Source organism: Daphnia pulex, chromosome 7, assembly GCF_021134715.1.
Source record: "Daphnia pulex isolate KAP4 chromosome 7, ASM2113471v1".
Lineage (NCBI taxonomy): Eukaryota > Metazoa > Arthropoda > Branchiopoda > Diplostraca > Daphniidae > Daphnia > Daphnia pulex.
The window spans coordinates 2,428,809-2,450,629 of NC_060023.1; the positions used below are offsets into that span (position 1 = coordinate 2,428,809).

The window sequence follows — 21,821 nt, forward strand, 5'->3', positions numbered from 1 at the left end:
GTTTAATTTAAAAAAAATTTCGTTCGGTACCGTTTTACATACATGATTATTTTATGCAAGCACGAAAGGGAACCATGGAGGGAGGGGGAATAGAACCCGGAAACCACCGGAGGAGACAAGAGACTTAATAACTAACTACACTGCGTGCCATAACCATTCAACCATGGTTGCACATACTATAATGATTGGAAGTTAATTTTAAACACGAACAAATCATTAAATAATCACAAATTTTAAAATCCGTGTGAAAAATCACACTCACTAAATTAGCTGGAAATTTTTATAAATTCAATTAAGTGGACTAATAAGGTTTGAAAAAAAATGTTGAAATAGTTCAGCCTCGGGAGACTCACGATCCGCTTGCCCGGCCCATGTCCGGATCATGTCCGGCACAACTTCACATTATCTCCACGTACACTCTGGCATTGTGCTACGGGGCTGTACAATTAAACCTAATTTTTGACAATTTATACTTTTACTTAATCGTTTTGATCACTCATAAACAAATGAATTTTGATTATCATTTTGAGTAAAAATAACGACAAGAGTAATCTGTAAACAATAAACATCATATTAATATTTGGCGTAGAATCAACATTACTATAGCATAGACCAATCTTTGAGCATAAAAGGAAATTAAAAGCTATCGTACTTCACACTGCTGCGCAACCAAAAAAAAGCGCTGCTAACGTTAAAGAAGAAGTTAGACACTATATCAAAATAAATCATCTAAGGCAACAAACAATGAAAACAGAATAACTAAATGGTAGTTTGAAGGAATGACGTCTCAATAGGGGAGAAGTTCTGGAAAAATACATTTCATCCGCTGACACTTGTTATCTATGGCGAGGATCAAGTCCCTGAGGTAAATGGTTGGGACGCAATAGATAACTTTACTGGCGTTTAAATAAACTTGAACCTTGCTGACTTCACGACTACTTAGGACACACAGGTTATTCTCCAAAGTCAATCTAAAACACATGAAAAACAAATCAAAGTCAATTACATATTTGATATTACTTCGTTTGTGGTTGTTGAATGGAAACAATCGCCATTACAGACGAATGTAACGGCATCCAGCAGAAAACGGAAAAAATCGAACATTCGAAAAAAAAACCAAAGGTTTGGTCAAATTTACTTGTTAGAACAATTTACTGGCGAATTGTCGTAAATCAATTCCAACATTTATCTATCACCTATAATAAAATAAACACAAGATTTCAAATTTTGAAGGTCGACTTTCAAAGGGTAATAATTACAATAGCGTAATTCAGAAGGTAAACACAATTACACAAAGTTTACATCCGTGTGAAAATCATAAACCTAAAAAAGGCGTTTACTCAATGCCCTAGTTTCGTGATGAACTGTGAAGACTTAACTGTAATTTGAGAACATAAAAGGGATTCCCGGAAAAAAAAGGCGCTGATAGATAAATCAAACGCTTCTTTACGTCCACTCGATGAACATCAAAACTTTCGAAATGCAAACACACTTCAGAGAAGTCAGCAAGTCTATAAACAAGTGTTGTCGAGTCTGGGCTGCGCCATACATTAAAAACGATGAAACATTTTGAGATTAACTCGGATTAACTTAGTATCGTGTAAGCGTGACGAAGGCAGCAACTGCTCGCTGCACCCTTGTTCCGTTTGATCGTACCATTTCTTTATTTAACAAAGACAAAAGTGTCGTAATTTAGCGTCATGGCGACTTGCAATATCTCAATGAAAAGTCTCCTATTCGCAGCGCAATTATTGGCGACTGTTTGTGGTCAAGATTCTCCTTCTTTCTGGACCAAACTGCAAATTTCGCCCAACGAACTTTGTTCTATGCCGTTCGGTAGTTTTCGCGTCAACATTTACGAGCACGCCGAAAATAGCAAGTTGAGTACACTTCCCGCCCGTTACAAATATTTCTACACTCCGATCGCCATGCTGGATCACACAAGCGCCACCAGTTCCTTCAACAACGTCACAAAACAACCGGAAATCCGTTTCCGTATTGAAATGTGGAACGATAAGGTCGAAAGTGAAGTAGTTAAATATCTGGGCAAAGTCATCGGTCAACCAGTTCACGATCACCAGGTACAAGTTATTCCACTGGAGAAAGTAGTTCTGGTCAACACGATACCTTCAACTGCTTTCTCCCTCGGCAATAATTGGCTTCCCCTATCAGCTGCACAAATTCCTTCAATTTTCTCTGTCGTGTTTTACGCAAAACGATTGCGATCAACTGGCGCTCGACATGCGCTCTAACCCGAACAGTTTGACCATTTAACTTTTGTTTAGCTTATCTTCACAGACGTCACAAACAAAGGAAACCACTATTCGCATCGACAATGTCGTTTCGGGACAAATGGTCAGCAATCTCTTGCAACGATTTGGCCAAAAAGACGAGATTCTACTAACGACTAACGATGAGAAGCGACTATTGACAGAAACAACAACCAACATCCTCGTAGAAATGTTCGACGATTCGGACGTTGTTTCTCCAAATTCGGAATCGCAGATCTACAACATGTTAAGGAACTTGCTTTTCTCTAATAATAAGACGGTAGTCGAAGAGCAGAGCGACAAGATGTGGGACACGGTTTTCTGGAATGAGGAAAATTACCGACCGGACAAGGCAGCAAAATCATTAAACGAAGTCTACAAGAAGTTGGACGTGGAATCAAAGAAGAAACTGTCGGAAATGTATGAAACATTTCAAAAAGATGGACGGCCAAGAAAATGTTTTGTTCGCTATTGTTTCAGCGAAGGTACCGGTGACAACAGATTTCGCCAAACACGGATCTACTTCCAAGGACGATATTGATAAATTTTACCAAATGAGTAAAGGCTATGTTGAATGGGATGGAGATAAATTCGTTCCCAAACCGCTAGCTCTCAGCAAAATTAATCTTACACAATTGCGTGAAAGGCATTTGTTAAAAGATCGTAAAGTGATCATTCGTTACTCGATCGCTGTCTTGTCCATCCCCATTAATTTTGTACAATACCGTGGATTGACTGTCACTGACGAATGGCGAAATTTGAAGGACAAGTTAAAAGGTATTTTGCTGCTTTTATTACGCGTAACGTAAAATTTCAAATTTCCGACGATTTCTTTTTTTGAAAGAAACAAGGACCGCTCTTCTGAATTTGAAAAAGGACTTGAATGGTAGGAACATTGGACTTTAAGAACTTTTTCCTGATTTCTAAATTTTCCTGATAAATATTACTGGACAGAGAGAACAAATGCCATCGAGAATATTGGTAGGATCCTAATGTCCTGCGCTGATCTCCGTCAAATTGGACATAAAAAAAGTGGACTCTTTTCGATTATGGGACAAAAAAAGATGGAAACTGTCCACTGCAATTTTTCGAAGCAATCTAACGAGGAAGGTATTGCTAGAAAAAATATAAATATAAATTAAAGCTGCTTGAATCGGCATGTGTGTACACAATAATAGGTTTTCAGAAATTGATTGGTTTCGTTGACGTCAAATCTTCTCCCGTTTACTTTCATGCGCAGAAGACTTCAAGTTACGCAAGAATAAACACCGCAATCCCGTTTGAGGAAGCAAGGATCAATGTGTCTAAAACAAACATACCCTGTATCTAGCTCATCGACACTGAATTGAAATGACAATAAAAGACTAAAGAAAAATAGTTTGATACTCACAACATATTCTCCTCATCAATATCATGATCTCGTGGCCCTCAAGAAACTCCGTGCTAGGTGAGGGCTGGGGTAGTAGTACAGTCGGCTGTGTAGACAAATGATGCTGGCCGGGTAGCTGGAGCAGGCTCAACTCTCACATGCCTCGGGGCAATGAAAAGTTGGCACGCAAGTGAGCAGTATTGCAGAATAATAGCACGTCAGTCAGTCGACAGTCGTCGCCGATCTTTCGTCAGGTTCCGCCTACTGGATTAATTCATTAAATAGCGGCGCAGCATAAATCTGAAACGAAAATAAGTGTTATTTTAGATACCAAAAATTTCATAGAAGATTTGCAGCGACACCAAGTAATACTTCAAATCAAGAGCAGGTACGTTCTTAGAAAGTCAAAGAGGGAAAATCCAGCAGGTAGCAGCCAACGAATTGACATACAAAGAGCTTAGTCGACCTTATAGCCCCTAGCCCTTTCATTTTTTCATTGAGAGAAATAAAGATGGTTGTCATTCAGTCAATTAAGCAAAATCTAAATTAAAAAATTAACAAACAATACCTGAAACTGCTGTCTGTGATGCATTCCCAAAATTCTGTGTCAAAACATAACTTACAGATAATCCGTGATGATAACCAATAAAACAGAATCTTGGTTCTTGTCATTTTTTTCACTAAAAGGTAAGCCACACATTTTTCTGTTTACATGTTTAGACAAGAATTAAAATGGTTTAGCACAGTTTTACCTCTGTTTGCATTTAGAAGTTTGCTGCATGCTTTTTATTGGGAATGGAAATGATAGAATATATCCCTATTATAGTTTGTTTGATAACCATCATCATCAACTGCTTCAGAAGTAGCAATTAACTGGTCAAGAGAGAACCTGTAAAATCAGAAAATTGTTAATCACAGTGAGTTAATAATTTATTGTCATCAATGTATCGTGCTTGATTTGGTTGCAAAATATAATCATATTATCGTGATGTTGTGGTGTGTACCTTTTGCATTTGTCCACAAATTGGGCTGTGAAGCTGATGTTTGTAGCTGAAGCTGGTTACGCAAAGTATTCACCCACTTGCCTGAAAAATGGGAATTTTCATGCTCCATTAATGTAACATGATGGGACAACAAAACACTTAAAAATCATTTAGGAATAGTAAAATACAGAGATGTGTGCAATAATAGCACCTACAGCTATACCAGTCTACAGTTCCAGACTTATTACATATTATGAATGTAAAAATAAGCTAAAGCAATGAAAACTTGCAAACAGAACCACCTTGCAATTAAGATGTGCTCGGTCCATGTCCCCAAAAACTTCACCTGGATACATTTGATGAAAATATTTAGTCAAGAATGCAATAAGAATCCTTACCTTAAAAAAGGTCTTGCTTATTCAGCAACTTGATGTAAAAACTTAAATGCCCATGATCCAATCGATCTGTTAATGCTATGCAATGCCTTGATGAAACGTAGAATTGCAGATTGTTATGTAGAATTGCAGCATACAGAGATGGGTATAAGTATAAACTATATTGGTGGTTACAGTGTCAGACAAGTCAAGCCTAAAATAATTAAGAAATTCCGTAAACTGAATAGAACATGTAATTGCTTAAAATGCCATTCAACTTACACTTCACAGCCAATTTCGCATCCTTTAATTTCTTCTCTGCCTTCTCAACTTCATTCCCTGGGGTTTCCATTATGAGATGTCAAACAATATCTTTACTGTCCCTACGAGCAGCGTACTAGGGCATGATAGTTTTTTATTAATTTTTTAACTAGATTTGGTTAATTTATCAAGTTCGAGAATACTTAATAGTAGAATTGTAATAAAAAAAAGTTTCGTTCGGTACCATTTTACATACATGATTATTTTATGCAAGCACGAAAGGGAACCATGGAGGGAGGGGGATTAGAACCCGGAAACCACCGGAGGAGACAAGAGACTTAATAACTAACTACATTGCGTGCCATAACCAATAAACCGTGGTTGCACATACTATATTGATTGGAAGTTAATTTTAAACACGAATAAATCATTAAAAAATATTTTATAGAAATATGTTATTTTGCTTCATATTACTTTTTTAATAATATTCAAATCTATTATTTATTTATGAATGCAAAAAGTAAAAAGTTAGCAATTCTACCGCTAGATGTATAATGTTTTCTTTCTTGGACAGCGACCATGGCAACTCAGCGAGGATGAGTATGAGTAGGGAAATACTGGTTCGAATTCAATAACAATAAAAATTTAAAAATGAAAAGTATGGCGATAATATTTAAAGTTCAATCTCATATCATACTGAACGCAGGTGGTGTTTCCGTTTGACGCTTCAGCCTGGTGAATGAAAGGCTCAAAGTCCCTACGGCGTACGGCGTGATAGTTTGTTTTTTTAGCTAGATTTGTTTAATTTATCAAGTTAGAGGATAGTATAAAGAAGTTTAATTTAAAAAAAATTTCGTTCGGTACCGTTTTACATACATGATTATTTTATGCAAGCACGAAAGGGAACCATGGAGGGAGGGGGAATAGAACCCGGAAACCACCGGAGGAGACAAGAGACTTAATAACTAACTACACTGCGTGCCATAACCATTCAACCATGGTTGCACATACTATAATGATTGGAAGTTAATTTTAAACACGAACAAATCATTAAATAATCACAAATTTTAAAATCCGTGTGAAAAATCACACTCACTAAATTAGCTGGAAATTTTTATAAATTCAATTAAGTGGACTAATAAGGTTTGAAAAAAAATGTTGAAATAGTTCAGCCTCGGGAGACTCACGATCCGCTTGCCCGGCCCATGTCCGGATCATGTCCGGCACAACTTCACATTATCTCCACGTACACTCTGGCATTGTGCTACGGGGCTGTACAATTAAACCTAATTTTTGACAATTTATACTTTTACTTAATCGTTTGATCACTCATAAACAAATGAATTTTGATTATCATTTTGAGTAAAAATAACGACAAGAGTAATCTGTAAACAATAAACATCATATTAATATTTGGCGTAGAATCAACATTACTATAGCATAGACCAATCTTTGAGCATAAAAGGAAATTAAAAGCTATCGTACTTCACACTGCTGCGCAACCAAAAAAAAGCGCTGCTAACGTTAAAGAAGAAGTTAGACACTATATCAAAATAAATCATCTAAGGCAACAAACAATGAAAACAGAATAACTAAATGGTAGTTTGAAGGAATGACGTCTCAATAGGGGAGAAGTTCTGGAAAAATACATTTCATCCGCTGACACTTGTTATCTATGGCGAGGATCAAGTCCCTGAGGTAAATGGTTGGGACGCAATAGATAACTTTACTGGCGTTTAAATAAACTTGAACCTTGCTGACTTCACGACTACTTAGGACACACAGGTTATTCTCCAAAGTCAATCTAAAACACATGAAAAACAAATCAAAGTCAATTACATATTTGATATTACTTCGTTTGTGGTTGTTGAATGGAAACAATCGCCATTACAGACGAATGTAACGGCATCCAGCAGAAAACGGAAAAAATCGAACATTCGAAAAAAAAACCAAAGGTTTGGTCAAATTTACTTGTTAGAACAATTTACTGGCGAATTGTCGTAAATCAATTCCAACATTTATCTATCACCTATAATAAAATAAACACAAGATTTCAAATTTTGAAGGTCGACTTTCAAAGGGTAATAATTACAATAGCGTAATTCAGAAGGTAAACACAATTACACAAAGTTTACATCCGTGTGAAAATCATAAACCTAAAAAAGGCGTTTACTCAATGCCCTAGTTTCGTGATGAACTGTGAAGACTTAACTGTAATTTGAGAACATAAAAGGGATTCCCGGAAAAAAAAGGCGCTGATAGATAAATCAAACGCTTCTTTACGTCCACTCGATGAACATCAAAACTTTCGAAATGCAAACACACTTCAGAGAAGTCAGCAAGTCTATAAACAAGTGTTGTCGAGTCTGGGCTGCGCCATACATTAAAAACGATGAAACATTTTGAGATTAACTCGGATTAACTTAGTATCGTGTAAGCGTGACGAAGGCAGCAACTGCTCGCTGCACCCTTGTTCCGTTTGATCGTACCATTTCTTTATTTAACAAAGACAAAAGTGTCGTAATTTAGCGTCATGGCGACTTGCAATATCTCAATGAAAAGTCTCCTATTCGCAGCGCAATTATTGGCGACTGTTTGTGGTCAAGATTCTCCTTCTTTCTGGACCAAACTGCAAATTTCGCCCAACGAACTTTGTTCTATGCCGTTCGGTAGTTTTCGCGTCAACATTTACGAGCACGCCGAAAATAGCAAGTTGAGTACACTTCCCGCCCGTTACAAATATTTCTACACTCCGATCGCCATGCTGGATCACACAAGCGCCACCAGTTCCTTCAACAACGTCACAAAACAACCGGAAATCCGTTTCCGTATTGAAATGTGGAACGATAAGGTCGAAAGTGAAGTAGTTAAATATCTGGGCAAAGTCATCGGTCAACCAGTTCACGATCACCAGGTACAAGTTATTCCACTGGAGAAAGTAGTTCTGGTCAACACGATACCTTCAACTGCTTTCTCCCTCGGCAATAATTGGCTTCCCCTATCAGCTGCACAAATTCCTTCAATTTTCTCTGTCGTGTTTTACGCAAAACGATTGCGATCAACTGGCGCTCGACATGCGCTCTAACCCGAACAGTTTGACCATTTAACTTTTGTTTAGCTTATCTTCACAGACGTCACAAACAAAGGAAACCACTATTCGCATCGACAATGTCGTTTCGGGACAAATGGTCAGCAATCTCTTGCAACGATTTGGCCAAAAAGACGAGATTCTACTAACGACTAACGATGAGAAGCGACTATTGACAGAAACAACAACCAACATCCTCGTAGAAATGTTCGACGATTCGGACGTTGTTTCTCCAAATTCGGAATCGCAGATCTACAACATGTTAAGGAACTTGCTTTTCTCTAATAATAAGACGGTAGTCGAAGAGCAGAGCGACAAGATGTGGGACACGGTTTTCTGGAATGAGGAAAATTACCGACCGGACAAGGCAGCAAAATCATTAAACGAAGTCTACAAGAAGTTGGACGTGGAATCAAAGAAGAAACTGTCGGAAATGTATGAAACATTTCAAAAAGATGGACGGCCAAGAAAATGTTTTGTTCGCTATTGTTTCAGCGAAGGTACCGGTGACAACAGATTTCGCCAAACACGGATCTACTTCCAAGGACGATATTGATAAATTTTACCAAATGAGTAAAGGCTATGTTGAATGGGATGGAGATAAATTCGTTCCCAAACCGCTAGCTCTCAGCAAAATTAATCTTACACAATTGCGTGAAAGGCATTTGTTAAAAGATCGTAAAGTGATCATTCGTTACTCGATCGCTGTCTTGTCCATCCCCATTAATTTTGTACAATACCGTGGATTGACTGTCACTGACGAATGGCGAAATTTGAAGGACAAGTTAAAAGGTATTTTGCTGCTTTTATTACGCGTAACGTAAAATTTCAAATTTCCGACGATTTCTTTTTTTGAAAGAAACAAGGACCGCTCTTCTGAATTTGAAAAAGGACTTGAATGGTAGGAACATTGGACTTTAAGAACTTTTTCCTGATTTCTAAATTTTCCTGATAAATATTACTGGACAGAGAGAACAAATGCCATCGAGAATATTGGTAGGATCCTAATGTCCTGCGCTGATCTCCGTCAAATTGGACATAAAAAAAGTGGACTCTTTTCGATTATGGGACAAAAAAAGATGGAAACTGTCCACTGCAATTTTTCGAAGCAATCTAACGAGGAAGGTATTGCTAGAAAAAATATAAATATAAATTAAAGCTGCTTGAATCGGCATGTGTGTACACAATAATAGGTTTTCAGAAATTGATTGGTTTCGTTGACGTCAAATCTTCTCCCGTTTACTTTCATGCGCAGAAGACTTCAAGTTACGCAAGAATAAACACCGCAATCCCGTTTGAGGAAGCAAGGATCAATGTGTCTAAAACAAACATACCCTGTATCTAGCTCATCGACACTGAATTGAAATGACAATAAAAGACTAAAGAAAAATAGTTTGATACTCACAACATATTCTCCTCATCAATATCATGATCTCGTGGCCCTCAAGAAACTCCGTGCTAGGTGAGGGCTGGGGTAGTAGTACAGTCGGCTGTGTAGACAAATGATGCTGGCCGGGTAGCTGGAGCAGGCTCAACTCTCACATGCCTCGGGGCAATGAAAAGTTGGCACGCAAGTGAGCAGTATTGCAGAATAATAGCACGTCAGTCAGTCGACAGTCGTCGCCGATCTTTCGTCAGGTTCCGCCTACTGGATTAATTCATTAAATAGCGGCGCAGCATAAATCTGAAACGAAAATAAGTGTTATTTTAGATACCAAAAATTTCATAGAAGATTTGCAGCGACACCAAGTAATACTTCAAATCAAGAGCAGGTACGTTCTTAGAAAGTCAAAGAGGGAAAATCCAGCAGGTAGCAGCCAACGAATTGACATACAAAGAGCTTAGTCGACCTTATAGCCCCTAGCCCTTTCATTTTTTCATTGAGAGAAATAAAGATGGTTGTCATTCAGTCAATTAAGCAAAATCTAAATTAAAAAATTAACAAACAATACCTGAAACTGCTGTCTGTGATGCATTCCCAAAATTCTGTGTCAAAACATAACTTACAGATAATCCGTGATGATAACCAATAAAACAGAATCTTGGTTCTTGTCATTTTTTTCACTAAAAGGTAAGCCACACATTTTTCTGTTTACATGTTTAGACAAGAATTAAAATGGTTTAGCACAGTTTTACCTCTGTTTGCATTTAGAAGTTTGCTGCATGCTTTTTATTGGGAATGGAAATGATAGAATATATCCCTATTATAGTTTGTTTGATAACCATCATCATCAACTGCTTCAGAAGTAGCAATTAACTGGTCAAGAGAGAACCTGTAAAATCAGAAAATTGTTAATCACAGTGAGTTAATAATTTATTGTCATCAATGTATCGTGCTTGATTTGGTTGCAAAATATAATCATATTATCGTGGTGTTGTGGTGTGTACCTTTTGCATTTGTCCACAAATTGGGCTGTGAAGCTGATGTTTGTAGCTGAAGCTGGTTACGCAAAGTATTCACCCACTTGCCTGAAAAATGGGAATTTTCATGCTCCATTAATGTAACATGATGGGACAACAAAACACTTAAAAATCATTTAGGAATAGTAAAATACAGAGATGTGTGCAATAATAGCACCTACAGCTATACCAGTCTACAGTTCCAGACTTATTACATATTATGAATGTAAAAATAAGCTAAAGCAATGAAAACTTGCAAACAGAACCACCTTGCAATTAAGATGTGCTCGGTCCATGTCCCCAAAAACTTCACCTGGATACATTTGATGAAAATATTTAGTCAAGAATGCAATAAGAATCCTTACCTTAAAAAAGGTCTTGCTTATTCAGCAACTTGATGTAAAAACTTAAATGCCCATGATCCAATTGATCTGTTAATGCTATGCAATGCCTTGATGAAACGTAGAATTGCAGATTGTTATGTAGAATTGCAGCATACAGAGATGGGTATAAGTATAAACTATATTGGTGGTTACAGTGTCAGACAAGTCAAGCCTAAAATAATTAAGAAATTCCGTAAACTGAATAGAACATGTAATTGCTTAAAATGCCATTCAACTTACACTTCACAGCCAATTTCGCATCCTTTAATTTCTTCTCTGCCTTCTCAACTTCATTCCCTGGGGTTTCCATTATGAGATGTCAAACAATATCTTTACTGTCCCTACGAGCAGCGTACTAGGGCATGATAGTTTTTTATTAATTTTTTAACTAGATTTGGTTAATTTATCAAGTTCGAGAATACTTAATAGTAGAATTGTAATAAAAAAAAGTTTCGTTCGGTACCATTTTACATACATGATTATTTTATGCAAGCACGAAAGGGAACCATGGAGGGAGGGGGATTAGAACCCGGAAACCACCGGAGGAGACAAGAGACTTAATAACTAACTACATTGCGTGCCATAACCAATAAACCGTGGTTGCACATACTATATTGATTGGAAGTTAATTTTAAACACGAATAAATCATTAAAAAATATTTTATAGAAATATGTTATTTTGCTTCATATTACTTTTTTAATAATATTCAAATCTATTATTTATTTATGAATGCAAAAAGTAAAAAGTTAGCAATTCTACCGCTAGATGTATAATGTTTTCTTTCTTGGACAGCGACCATGGCAACTCAGCGAGGATGAGTATGAGTAGGGAAATACTGGTTCGAATTCAATAACAATAAAAATTTAAAAATGAAAAGTATGGCGATAATATTTAAAGTTCAATCTCATATCATACTGAACGCAGGTGGTGTTTCCGTTTGACGCTTCAGCCTGGTGAATGAAAGGCTCAAAGTCCCTACGGCGTACGGCGTGATAGTTTGTTTTTTTAGCTAGATTTGTTTAATTTATCAAGTTAGAGGATAGTATAAAGAAGTTTAATTTAAAAAAAATTTCGTTCGGTACCGTTTTACATACATGATTATTTTATGCAAGCACGAAAGGGAACCATGGAGGGAGGGGGAATAGAACCCGGAAACCACCGGAGGAGACAAGAGACTTAATAACTAACTACACTGCGTGCCATAACCATTCAACCATGGTTGCACATACTATAATGATTGGAAGTTAATTTTAAACACGAACAAATCATTAAATAATCACAAATTTTAAAATCCGTGTGAAAAATCACACTCACTAAATTAGCTGGAAATTTTTATAAATTCAATTAAGTGGACTAATAAGGTTTGAAAAAAAATGTTGAAATAGTTCAGCCTCGGGAGACTCACGATCCGCTTGCCCGGCCCATGTCCGGATCATGTCCGGCACAACTTCACATTATCTCCACGTACACTCTGGCATTGTGCTACGGGGCTGTACAATTAAACCTAATTTTTGACAATTTATACTTTTACTTAATCGTTTTGATCACTCATAAACAAATGAATTTTGATTATCATTTTGAGTAAAAATAACGACAAGAGTAATCTGTAAACAATAAACATCATATTAATATTTGGCGTAGAATCAACATTACTATAGCATAGACCAATCTTTGAGCATAAAAGGAAATTAAAAGCTATCGTACTTCACACTGCTGCGCAACCAAAAAAAAGCGCTGCTAACGTTAAAGAAGAAGTTAGACACTATATCAAAATAAATCATCTAAGGCAACAAACAATGAAAACAGAATAACTAAATGGTAGTTTGAAGGAATGACGTCTCAATAGGGGAGAAGTTCTGGAAAAATACATTTCATCCGCTGACACTTGTTATCTATGGCGAGGATCAAGTCCCTGAGGTAAATGGTTGGGACGCAATAGATAACTTTACTGGCGTTTAAATAAACTTGAACCTTGCTGACTTCACGACTACTTAGGACACACAGGTTATTCTCCAAAGTCAATCTAAAACACATGAAAAACAAATCAAAGCCAATTACATATTTGATATTACTTCGTTTGTGGTTGTTGAATGGAAACAATCGCCATTACAGACGAATGTAACGGCATCCAGCAGAAAACGGAAAAAATCGAACATTTCAAAAAAAAAACCAAAGGTTTGGTCAAATTTACTTGTTAGAACAATTTACTGGCGAATTGTCGTAAATCAATTGACTACATGACATGCTATTGGGAGGTGGAAGCTGCAGGGAATGGCAATCATAGAATTTAACTATTTGATCACTGGCTCAAAAGCACACATAACTTTGAGTGAACAGATGAAATTGTACAAATGTTTTGCTTACCTGTAGCACCTGTAAGCACACATCTGCAACTTTTTGGACATAAAGCTGTGAGTAAATAGGAAACATTCAGCAACTTGAGGTTAACATTTAGAATGCCCATGATACATGATCCAGTTTATGTGATACCTTGTAAGATGACAGGTCTTACAGAATAGTAGAATACATAGATGGGTGTCGGTATAAGAAGAACTACAATACTGGTACGGACTACGGTGATTACATAATGTTAGCTAAAGATTTGCCTATATAAGTACACATCTTTTTATGTGGTCCGTAAAACCAAGAAAAATTCAATACAGAAGCCATAACAGAAGCAAACATAGTGTCGCGAATGTCGGGCTATTGTTTACTATATAGTTGTTGCTTTGCTCGCCATGAGCGCCACGAGAGAAATCAGCAGTACCATTTGCCATCTAGCGTCACAATTGACCATAATTTTAAATTTTGTAACGGAACTTACCGTCTGTCCTTAAGTCCTTAACTAGTGAGCTGACCAAAAATTATTCTGATAAGCAGTTTAAAGTCGACATAATAATTTTATTAATTGCGTAACAATTAAAAAAAGACTCGAGAGGTGGACGGATTAGGACGGAAACAGGAACGATAATAAGGACGGTATCTTGGCTAAGAAAGTGCAATAAAAGTGGGGATGATCCCAGTGAGATCAAAATGTAGGGCTAGAACGACTTGAACGGCAAAACGGACATTGATTTTTCTGTAAATAATGCAGCTCATAGTCATCAGCGTGGAATATCTTATTGCAATGTTTACAATGCTTGAGCGCCACATCAGGCAAAAAGTTGCGGTAGTACTGGCTGGGCAAGGGGGACGGCCATCGGCAAACAATCACTTCGGTTGGTTTCAATTGAAGCAAAGCGTCACGATTTAAAATGATTTTAGACGTCTGGTCTCGTAACTTTGAAGAAAAGAAACCAAGTTTGAGTTTAGACAAAAATTTAACGAAAATTGCTCTATTTAAAATATTAGTTTTACCTGGTGGGAGTAAAAGTAGGACGAAAAGGGATCCGTTGACTGTCTATCGTTTTCGTATAGTTGATAGTCTTCTCCATTCTTTAAATCGTTGTTTGCTTTCAGAGGTTCAGTTTTTATCAACTGTAGGGCTTCTGCAGCTGAGATGTCTTCCTCCACATAAAATTCCACCAAAGGAAGGATCTCTGTAAAAAAATAAATTAAAGTCAAGTTTGGGTTTCCAAGAAAAACGCTAAAGTAGAATTTTACCGAAAGAAATGAAAGAAAAGATGAAATTTTCGCCACAATGAATGCAGCAGTTTCCACGCGGATTATAAAGCGGATTGCTCATGGAGCATCGGTAACAAAGAGGAAGAAGGTCCTCTGCGTCTTGGTACGGTTGGGCGCGGATACTTAACACCGCCAAGTCGACACTCTCCTGAAACTGAACAGGTATCTTCAGATTCTGCAGCAACGTCACAGCATGCTTCGCCGTCTTGTATGCGCCTAACGTCTTGGCGTGTTTCATCAACGAATAAACCACTGCAAATTGACTGATGCCAGTTAATGGACCCTATAATCACAAAAAACGTAATCATTCATTCTACGGTTCAGATTTTCTATGAATCAATTACGTGGAGTGTTTCGTGAAGAAGATAACGCGCCATGTTAAATAACGCTTCCGGCAAGCTGGAAGTGAAAGGCTCATTCTAAAAAAAAATAATTAAAAAAAGACTTGAAAACTTCACTTTTTGTTCCGTACTAATTTAGAAGCAAAGATAATTACCGTGAAGCGATGGATTGCTTGATAAGCATAATATGCCGAACTCTTGCGTTCTAAAGCGTGAAACTGAGTAACGTGCTTCAGTGCTTCGTTTGACACTTCCCTGTTCATTAAGGTTGATTATCATTATTGTTTTTTTCATTCAGACAGTTTTTGTAGAAATGGAAATAAGACAAATAACTAACGCTTTAGCGGCCAACTGGAGCCGATGTTTGGCGAAGAGCCAGAAGAAATGTGAGGCGTCTTCGTATTTGTTTAACGCCACGGCGTTCATCGCTAGTGTGTTGAGAACTCGCTCCGCTTCCTCCAAACACCCCGCTTCGTAATAAGCTGAAAAAGCAAAAATTGTAAGACAAACCTCTTCATTTTTCTTTGAAACTCAAAATGTTTCACCTTGTTGAGCTTCGATAAATTGCTCCTGTTCGGCCAGCCAACGAGCATAAGGTAGGTAAACATTTCGACTGATATCAGGATGCTGCTTGGCGAGTGCCAGAGCTTCAGTCCAAGCGCCACACTCAACCAAAGCGGCAGCCAGAGCAGTCGTATCACCAAGACGCCGTAGGATGTCACAAGCCAGCTGGACTGATCCCAATCGACGAAGATGGTCTGCAATGATGCGTAACGTTGACGCTTGGTCCGTTGCGTCCAGTCTTCGAGACGCGTCTACAAGCCTGTACAACATTTAGAACATTTTTTAGTCCTGGATAATTTCAAAACTGATTTTTACTAATCGACTCACATGGATGTCCATCCGTTGGCAGCGATAATCTCAACAGCTTTGAGAATTTCACCAGCATTCAGGTACATTTCTGCAGCGGCTCGCGGGTCGTGAATATCTTGCGCCCAATCCGCCCGTTTTTTCAGGATGTTCATCCGTTCGGTCGTACTGTCTCCGCTGAGATACTCCTGGGCTTGATCGAAAAGGCGCAAATCGGTGAAGAGAGCCACCGCCTTGTCGCTACGGCCGCACTTGCGGTACAAGCGAGCCGCCTCGTTGAACTTTCCCTGCCACGCAAGGATGTCGCCGATAAAGACATTGTGGTTGATATTGGCCTGTGGTCCTCCCAGCCGCTTCTGATTGGCGATAGATTCCATCAGCTCCAGGTATTTGTAGTCCTGGATACGTTGGAACGCTTGTGTGGCAATGTCCAGTTCCAGCGCATTGACCGACTCGTGTGCCAGCTGTGACCAGTCGGCCTCCGTCACGCCCATACAAGCCACTTCGTAAGCTTCGCGGTAGAGCTTACGGTCAAGATACTGGTACATTGGTGCTGATAGAGGCACCTGAAGGGTGGTCATGCTGTATCCCTGCAAGCAAAATATTTTGGCGCCGTAGAATCCCACGACGTAGCCTTGAAACTTTTGCTGGTGACAGGGAAAATTCGATGCTTTGATGTTCAACCAGTTCTGACCCGAAAAGCAAAGCATATCTTCGCAATGAATGTTCCAAGCGACGCTATTAGCATGTGGCTCCTACATTCACAATTTAGGTTATTATTCTGTTGTAATCTGGGAAAAAGTTTTGGAACTACCTGAGAAATCAATTCACTGTTGCTCAATTGATAGACGGAGCAGGTATTGTTGTCATCTACAATGGCCACCTTTTGGCGTGAAGAGCTCAAGTCCAGGCAGCGGATAGGGACACTGATCTTGAGCAACTCCACCGGGAAAGGGTTATCTAAAAATATTTTGGACACCTGGCCATTCTTCAAGCCTAGCAGGAGACCCTCTTTGTTGGCCGGTCCGCCGACGATTTTTATGTAGCGCACGGGTGAATCTAACGTCCACTCGCGTTCCTTGACGCCCTGAAAGTTCACCGACTGCAGTTTCTTTTCCTGAACGAAACAAAACAAAATACCAGACAGATGTGATACGTTAGATAAAAATTTTGCAAAGAAAATCATATAAAAGATTTACGTGACACAGAATGATGTGGTTGGTACAAATGACCATAAGGCTGCATTCGAAATTCTGGCTGATTTTTTCCTTGATGACATAGTGCAGCTGTTCGCCTTCCTGTTGCTCGTAAATCATGAGTTTTTCTTGCAGCTGGACCTAGAAGAATCCAACAATAACAAGACATCATCATCCGGTCACATATTCCTGCCATTGCACGACATACCGCTAAGCGATTTTTGTAGATGGCGATTTTCTTGATAAGGTCACGGCAACAGATGCGCACTTTTTCCTCCGTCAGTAAGTGGTGGACTACCACGTCTGTCAGATGTTCTCTATTTTTCGAAATAACAAAGTAAAACGGCATTGTAAATTAAGCCCATTCACACGATCCTTATTTAGCAATACCTGAATGCGTAGCGTTCTTTATAGAGACCGTGAACGGTGCTAAATATCAGCTGGTGACAACCGACTGTTCCGTCTTCACTGCCAACGGCCTACAAGCAACGGATAAGAATTTTAACGTTTAAAAATTTTAATATGTCAAAATTTTGAATGGCTTACCACAACTGTGCTGTTTTGTTTGGTTGCCGTCGCCCAGACCCACTTGCTACACTCAGCTATGGGACCAAGAGCATATCCTTCGCTACTAAAGAGCTGACACTGTCGGTTGGATCCACAGACAAGCAGATAGTCACCACCAGCGTGACGATAAGGAACTATTCGGCAAGCGTTGAAACCCAAAGGTTTCTCCGAACGGATCTAGTAAATTCATACAATAACATTAAATTTTTAGAGGAAAGCACTTGTTGAAACAATGATATCTGATATACTCATACTTGTTTTCCGTTGGGGAGGTGGAAGGATAACGTTCTGTTACCCCAATCCGTGACACAAAGCATTTCTGCTTGGTCAGTCCTACCAAAAGAGATTGTTTTTAAATGACGAGAGGGAATTAAATTAGCATTATATAAATAATATGTACCTGTTGATGTTCCAGCACAAGGCCCATACTGGTGACTGATTGCCTCCTGGTCTTTCAATTTTAGATTTTTCATCTCCAGACTAAAATTCAAGAGTTATGAGTTATCATGAAGTTTAAAATGTCAATTTTTGTGTATACTCTGTTTCGGATGGATATTGTGCCATTGGCCAAACCTAAGGCTAGCAGGGTTCCATCATCATTCCAAGAACAAGAACACACTCGTGAACTGACTCTGTATTTTTGGACATTCTTCTGCTCAGGACTCCACAAACCAAAGTCATTAGAGGAGCAACTGGCAAGAATAGGGCTAACTGGATTGTAGGACACACATTGAATTGTTTCATTGTGCCTATTGTGGAATATGAAATCAAAACAATAATTTTGATTCCTACATTTTTAGCTAATTACTACTTACGAATATTTGAGAATGGCTTCCATGCCACCCGTCCAAATGATGACATTCTTGTCAGCACCACCAGAAGCAAAGCGCTTTCCATCTTTAGCAAAGGCTACACAATACACAATATCCTTGTGCCCTAAAATAGATGGTAGTATAAGGATTTAACAGGAAAGTTTTCGATTTAAGACACCTTACCTTTTAAAGAATGAAGCAGTGTGCCTGTTAAGGCCTCATACACAAGCACTTTGTTCCCTGCTGCAGCAATCAGTTGAGTACCATCAGCGCTGAAGCACAGATCGTATATCCTGTAAAATGTTAATGTATTCACGTTAGACCGTTAACGCATACAAATGAATGAATGATAAAGAGATATCAATAGGAATCAATCATAACACTTACTGTTGCTCTGAATTATCGCGGGTATGGACCTTGTCCACCCAGATAGGCACTGTTCTCATTATAACTGGAATTCCGATTTACATATCAGGTTAAGCTGACATTAGATCATTCAAAACGTGTTTACTATTGGTTTACTCGATCGAATCTGACAGATAGGTGGTTGAAACTTTTTGTTTGTTAACAACGATCACCAGGGCAACGACTCGAAGTCTCAAAGCAATTATGAATCTTGTCGTCGTACAAAATGCTTCTGCTAGATGGCGTGAAAAACGCGCTAAATGATCCAAATTCAAATCCTTGCCTTAAATTAACATACGAGTTTCTGTAAAATAAAAAGTATAAAATTTTCGTCGCTTTCTTCTGCTACACCTTGTATAAAATTATTCAGTAATTCTAGTTTTTTTCAATTTAAAGGATTTCAAAATAGGCCTACTACCACTGGATAACGTCACAATTTTCAGCCGACATGAAATTAATTATCAACAAAAAACAATTAAGCACGTTAACTACAGGTAACGACTACATTAAAAATTACTGGGGATCTGACTAATTACAGATCAAAAAGTTTCAGATCACTTGGAAGGACCGCACTAGCGAGCTATCAGATGCTTAAGGATTTGGTTTTCATTCGGAGAGTCGTAGAATAACAAAATTGTGATGATTTGCTTCTAGTATCTCACAAGCTAAATAATTAAGAAAATTAATTAACTCCTGTAAACAATGGTATCAATATAACTTACGAATTTGATCAAATGGAATGTTGCCCATTTCTGGACCAACGGAAAATGGATCACTTATTGATTCTTTACACACGTGTTTTTTTACAACAAATTCAATGCGTCGGACGTGAAGAGACTTGAAACACTTCACTCATGTCCTTATTTCAATTAACAATAAATAAAATTAGAGAACCAATTGATACGAGAAAATGACAAAAAGAGTTGTTTACCAGATTTTTTTTTAGATACGCGCAATAACGATGAAGACATGATGATGAAGCAGAGGTTGATTGGCACTTGGGTCTCCGGTTCTCTGCGTACTTTTACGTAAAGATCTTGACCTTCAGGTGGAATCATTCCCAACCTTCTGGTAGCTCTGCCTTCTGCGATCTATTGATGACCTTTTGGCAATTTGGTTCTAAAGAATATCATGTGGCCAACTGGTCATGCATCCGAGAACACAGCTATCCGCTTATTGATGTTGCAAACCCAACACGCAATTGTTCCGACAATTGTTTCTTGTCATAACTAGATGCATGTCAGCTTAGTTAGTTCTACAAGATGTATTAAAAAGAATAACAAGTAGCATAAGTAGCATTATTTAAATAATATGTACCTGTTATTGTTTCAGCACAAGGCCCATGCCGGTGACTGATTGCCTCCAGGTCTTTCAATTTTAGATTTTTCACCTCCAGTCTCCAGACTAGAAAACAAATTGTAAATTATCAGGAAGCTGAAAATGCCAATGTTTATTTATACCCCAGTGTAAATGCTGTTTCAGATGGACCCTTGGCCAAACCTAAGGGCTAAAGCCAACAGGATTCCCATGTTATTATTTGTCATAATTCCAAGAAAAAGACTGCAGATTTTTGGATATTCTTCTGCTCTGGTTATCAATAAAAAATCAGAATAATCAAAGGTCATTAGAGGAGCAACTGACATTGCAAATTAGAATAGCTAGAGGGGTGTGATTGGATTACCAAGAAACACATTGAATTGTAAACATTGTGACTGAAAAAGATTCTGACTTGAAACAAGAAATGGTAACAACAATCATTCTGATTTCCATATTTCCAATAAATTGCTACTTACAAGTATTTTAGAATCATTTCCAGGCCACCAGTCCAAATGATGACATTCTTGTCAGCACCCCCCCAGAAGCAAAGCGTTTTACATTTTTAGCAAAAGCTACACAATAGTCATTGTCCTTGTGCACAAAAATAAACAGTAATTGGATTTCACAAAAAGGTTTATATTTCTAAGAAATCTTACCTTTTAAAGAATGAAACAGTGTTTCTGTTGATAAGGTCATGTTACTCATGTAATACTAGTGTCGTTAGATGATATGATAAAGTCAAAACGTGGTTCACTTTTGGCACCATTTTTACTTGATCGAATTTAACAGTTGGCTGTTTGGCTGGTTGAATGAAACGACATATTGTTAAGTTGTTTTGTTTTGTTGGTAACTCGACGCCAACGATTCGACGGACAAGTCTGGAAGCGTTTCAATCTTGTCACGAAACTTTTGATACATGACGTGAAAAGGTGCCAAATGATTCCAATTCATCCGTAAACGTGAAGTTAATTAATCGAACCATCACGACCATAACGAAGAAAAATGAGCACATAATTCATATCATTTTCTGTTTTCGAGGATTAAAGTAATTTCTAATCTTTCCATTTTGCAAACCAACCCTCTTTTAACTTGTCACTTAAACTAAATAATTTATTCCAAAGTAAAAAAAAAAACGAAAAGCATAGCTCGATTCCTGAATTCAAATAAAAAACCAATTCGTGCAAACACATTTTGTTCCTTTTTCTACTAGTAGATGGCGTGGCAGAGCGCTAAATGATGTCAAATTCAAAACCCGACTCATTTCCCCGTGTCTATATAATCTCGCGTAACGAATCGGCTCCTTATTATTTAAAAAAAAAGCTCGAAAATATCCAATCAAGGTCGGCGAAAAAAAACTACGACCGATAGCACACTCCACTCTCTCTCCTTGTTAAAATGGCACATTCGAGCCATCTGTTTAACAGTCCGAAAGAAGGAGACTTTCCCAATTTCCTTTTTTCTTTCCTTCACAATCCAACAGCCGGACAGCATAAATAGTCAGACATAATCATCGACCTTTTACTGATTAAGGGCAAATGGGTCTTCTGCTTTCTTCCCTTT

At 38.1% G+C, this 21,821-nt stretch overlaps 1 protein-coding gene across 22 annotated transcripts in view; it reads right to left on the reverse strand.

The window, feature by feature from the left end:
- The window catches only part of LOC124197366 (intraflagellar transport protein 122 homolog), a 32,821-nt gene extending 11,628 nt beyond the window's left edge, over positions 1 to 21,193 (reverse strand). For 10 of the 22 annotated variants that reach the window (XM_046592799.1, XM_046592803.1, XM_046592798.1 and 7 more), the window contains exons 1-42: positions 20,918 to 21,193; positions 20,738 to 20,852; positions 20,405 to 20,531; positions 20,262 to 20,348; positions 19,876 to 20,199; positions 19,667 to 19,803; positions 18,927 to 19,609; positions 18,723 to 18,832; positions 18,543 to 18,663; positions 18,266 to 18,476; positions 18,128 to 18,207; positions 17,982 to 18,060; positions 17,707 to 17,904; positions 17,551 to 17,639; positions 17,369 to 17,477; positions 17,164 to 17,301; positions 16,779 to 17,081; positions 15,986 to 16,719; positions 15,640 to 15,917; positions 15,432 to 15,576; positions 15,250 to 15,349; positions 15,098 to 15,172; positions 14,733 to 15,036; positions 14,487 to 14,668; positions 13,494 to 14,409; positions 12,224 to 13,152; positions 11,369 to 11,483; positions 11,111 to 11,300; positions 10,734 to 10,814; positions 10,482 to 10,618; positions 10,298 to 10,409; positions 10,102 to 10,211; positions 9,751 to 10,029; positions 6,134 to 6,543; positions 5,279 to 5,393; positions 5,021 to 5,210; positions 4,644 to 4,724; positions 4,392 to 4,528; positions 4,208 to 4,319; positions 4,012 to 4,121; positions 3,661 to 3,939; positions 43 to 971 (exon numbers count right to left, since the gene is read on the reverse strand). In XM_046592799.1, coding sequence (XP_046448755.1) covers positions 14,158 to 14,409; positions 14,487 to 14,668; positions 14,733 to 15,036; positions 15,098 to 15,172; positions 15,250 to 15,349; positions 15,432 to 15,576; positions 15,640 to 15,917; positions 15,986 to 16,719; positions 16,779 to 17,081; positions 17,164 to 17,301; positions 17,369 to 17,477; positions 17,551 to 17,639; positions 17,707 to 17,904; positions 17,982 to 18,060; positions 18,128 to 18,207; positions 18,266 to 18,476; positions 18,543 to 18,663; positions 18,723 to 18,832; positions 18,927 to 18,985 — 3,567 coding nt within the window. In that variant the 5' untranslated portion in view covers positions 18,986 to 19,609; positions 19,667 to 19,803; positions 19,876 to 20,199; ... (2 more) ...; positions 20,738 to 20,852; positions 20,918 to 21,193 and the 3' untranslated portion in view covers positions 43 to 971; positions 3,661 to 3,939; positions 4,012 to 4,121; ... (13 more) ...; positions 12,224 to 13,152; positions 13,494 to 14,157. Of the gene's footprint in view, positions 1 to 42; positions 972 to 3,660; positions 3,940 to 4,001; positions 4,181 to 4,207; positions 4,320 to 4,391; positions 4,529 to 4,643; positions 4,725 to 4,924; positions 4,969 to 5,020; positions 5,211 to 5,278; positions 5,394 to 6,133; positions 6,544 to 6,643; positions 7,062 to 9,750; positions 10,030 to 10,091; positions 10,410 to 10,481; positions 10,619 to 10,733; positions 10,815 to 11,014; positions 11,059 to 11,110; positions 11,301 to 11,368; positions 11,484 to 12,223; positions 13,153 to 13,493; positions 14,410 to 14,486; positions 14,669 to 14,732; positions 15,037 to 15,097; positions 15,173 to 15,249; positions 15,350 to 15,431; positions 15,577 to 15,639; positions 15,918 to 15,985; positions 16,720 to 16,778; positions 17,082 to 17,163; positions 17,302 to 17,368; positions 17,478 to 17,550; positions 17,640 to 17,706; positions 17,905 to 17,981; positions 18,061 to 18,127; positions 18,208 to 18,265; positions 18,477 to 18,542; positions 18,664 to 18,722; positions 18,833 to 18,926; positions 19,610 to 19,666; positions 19,804 to 19,875; positions 20,200 to 20,261; positions 20,349 to 20,404; positions 20,532 to 20,737 lie in introns of those variants that run through there. The other 12 variants (XM_046592787.1, XM_046592789.1, XM_046592792.1 and 9 more) reach the window with 12 other exon arrangements.
- Positions 21,194 to 21,821: the final 628 nt, after the last annotated feature.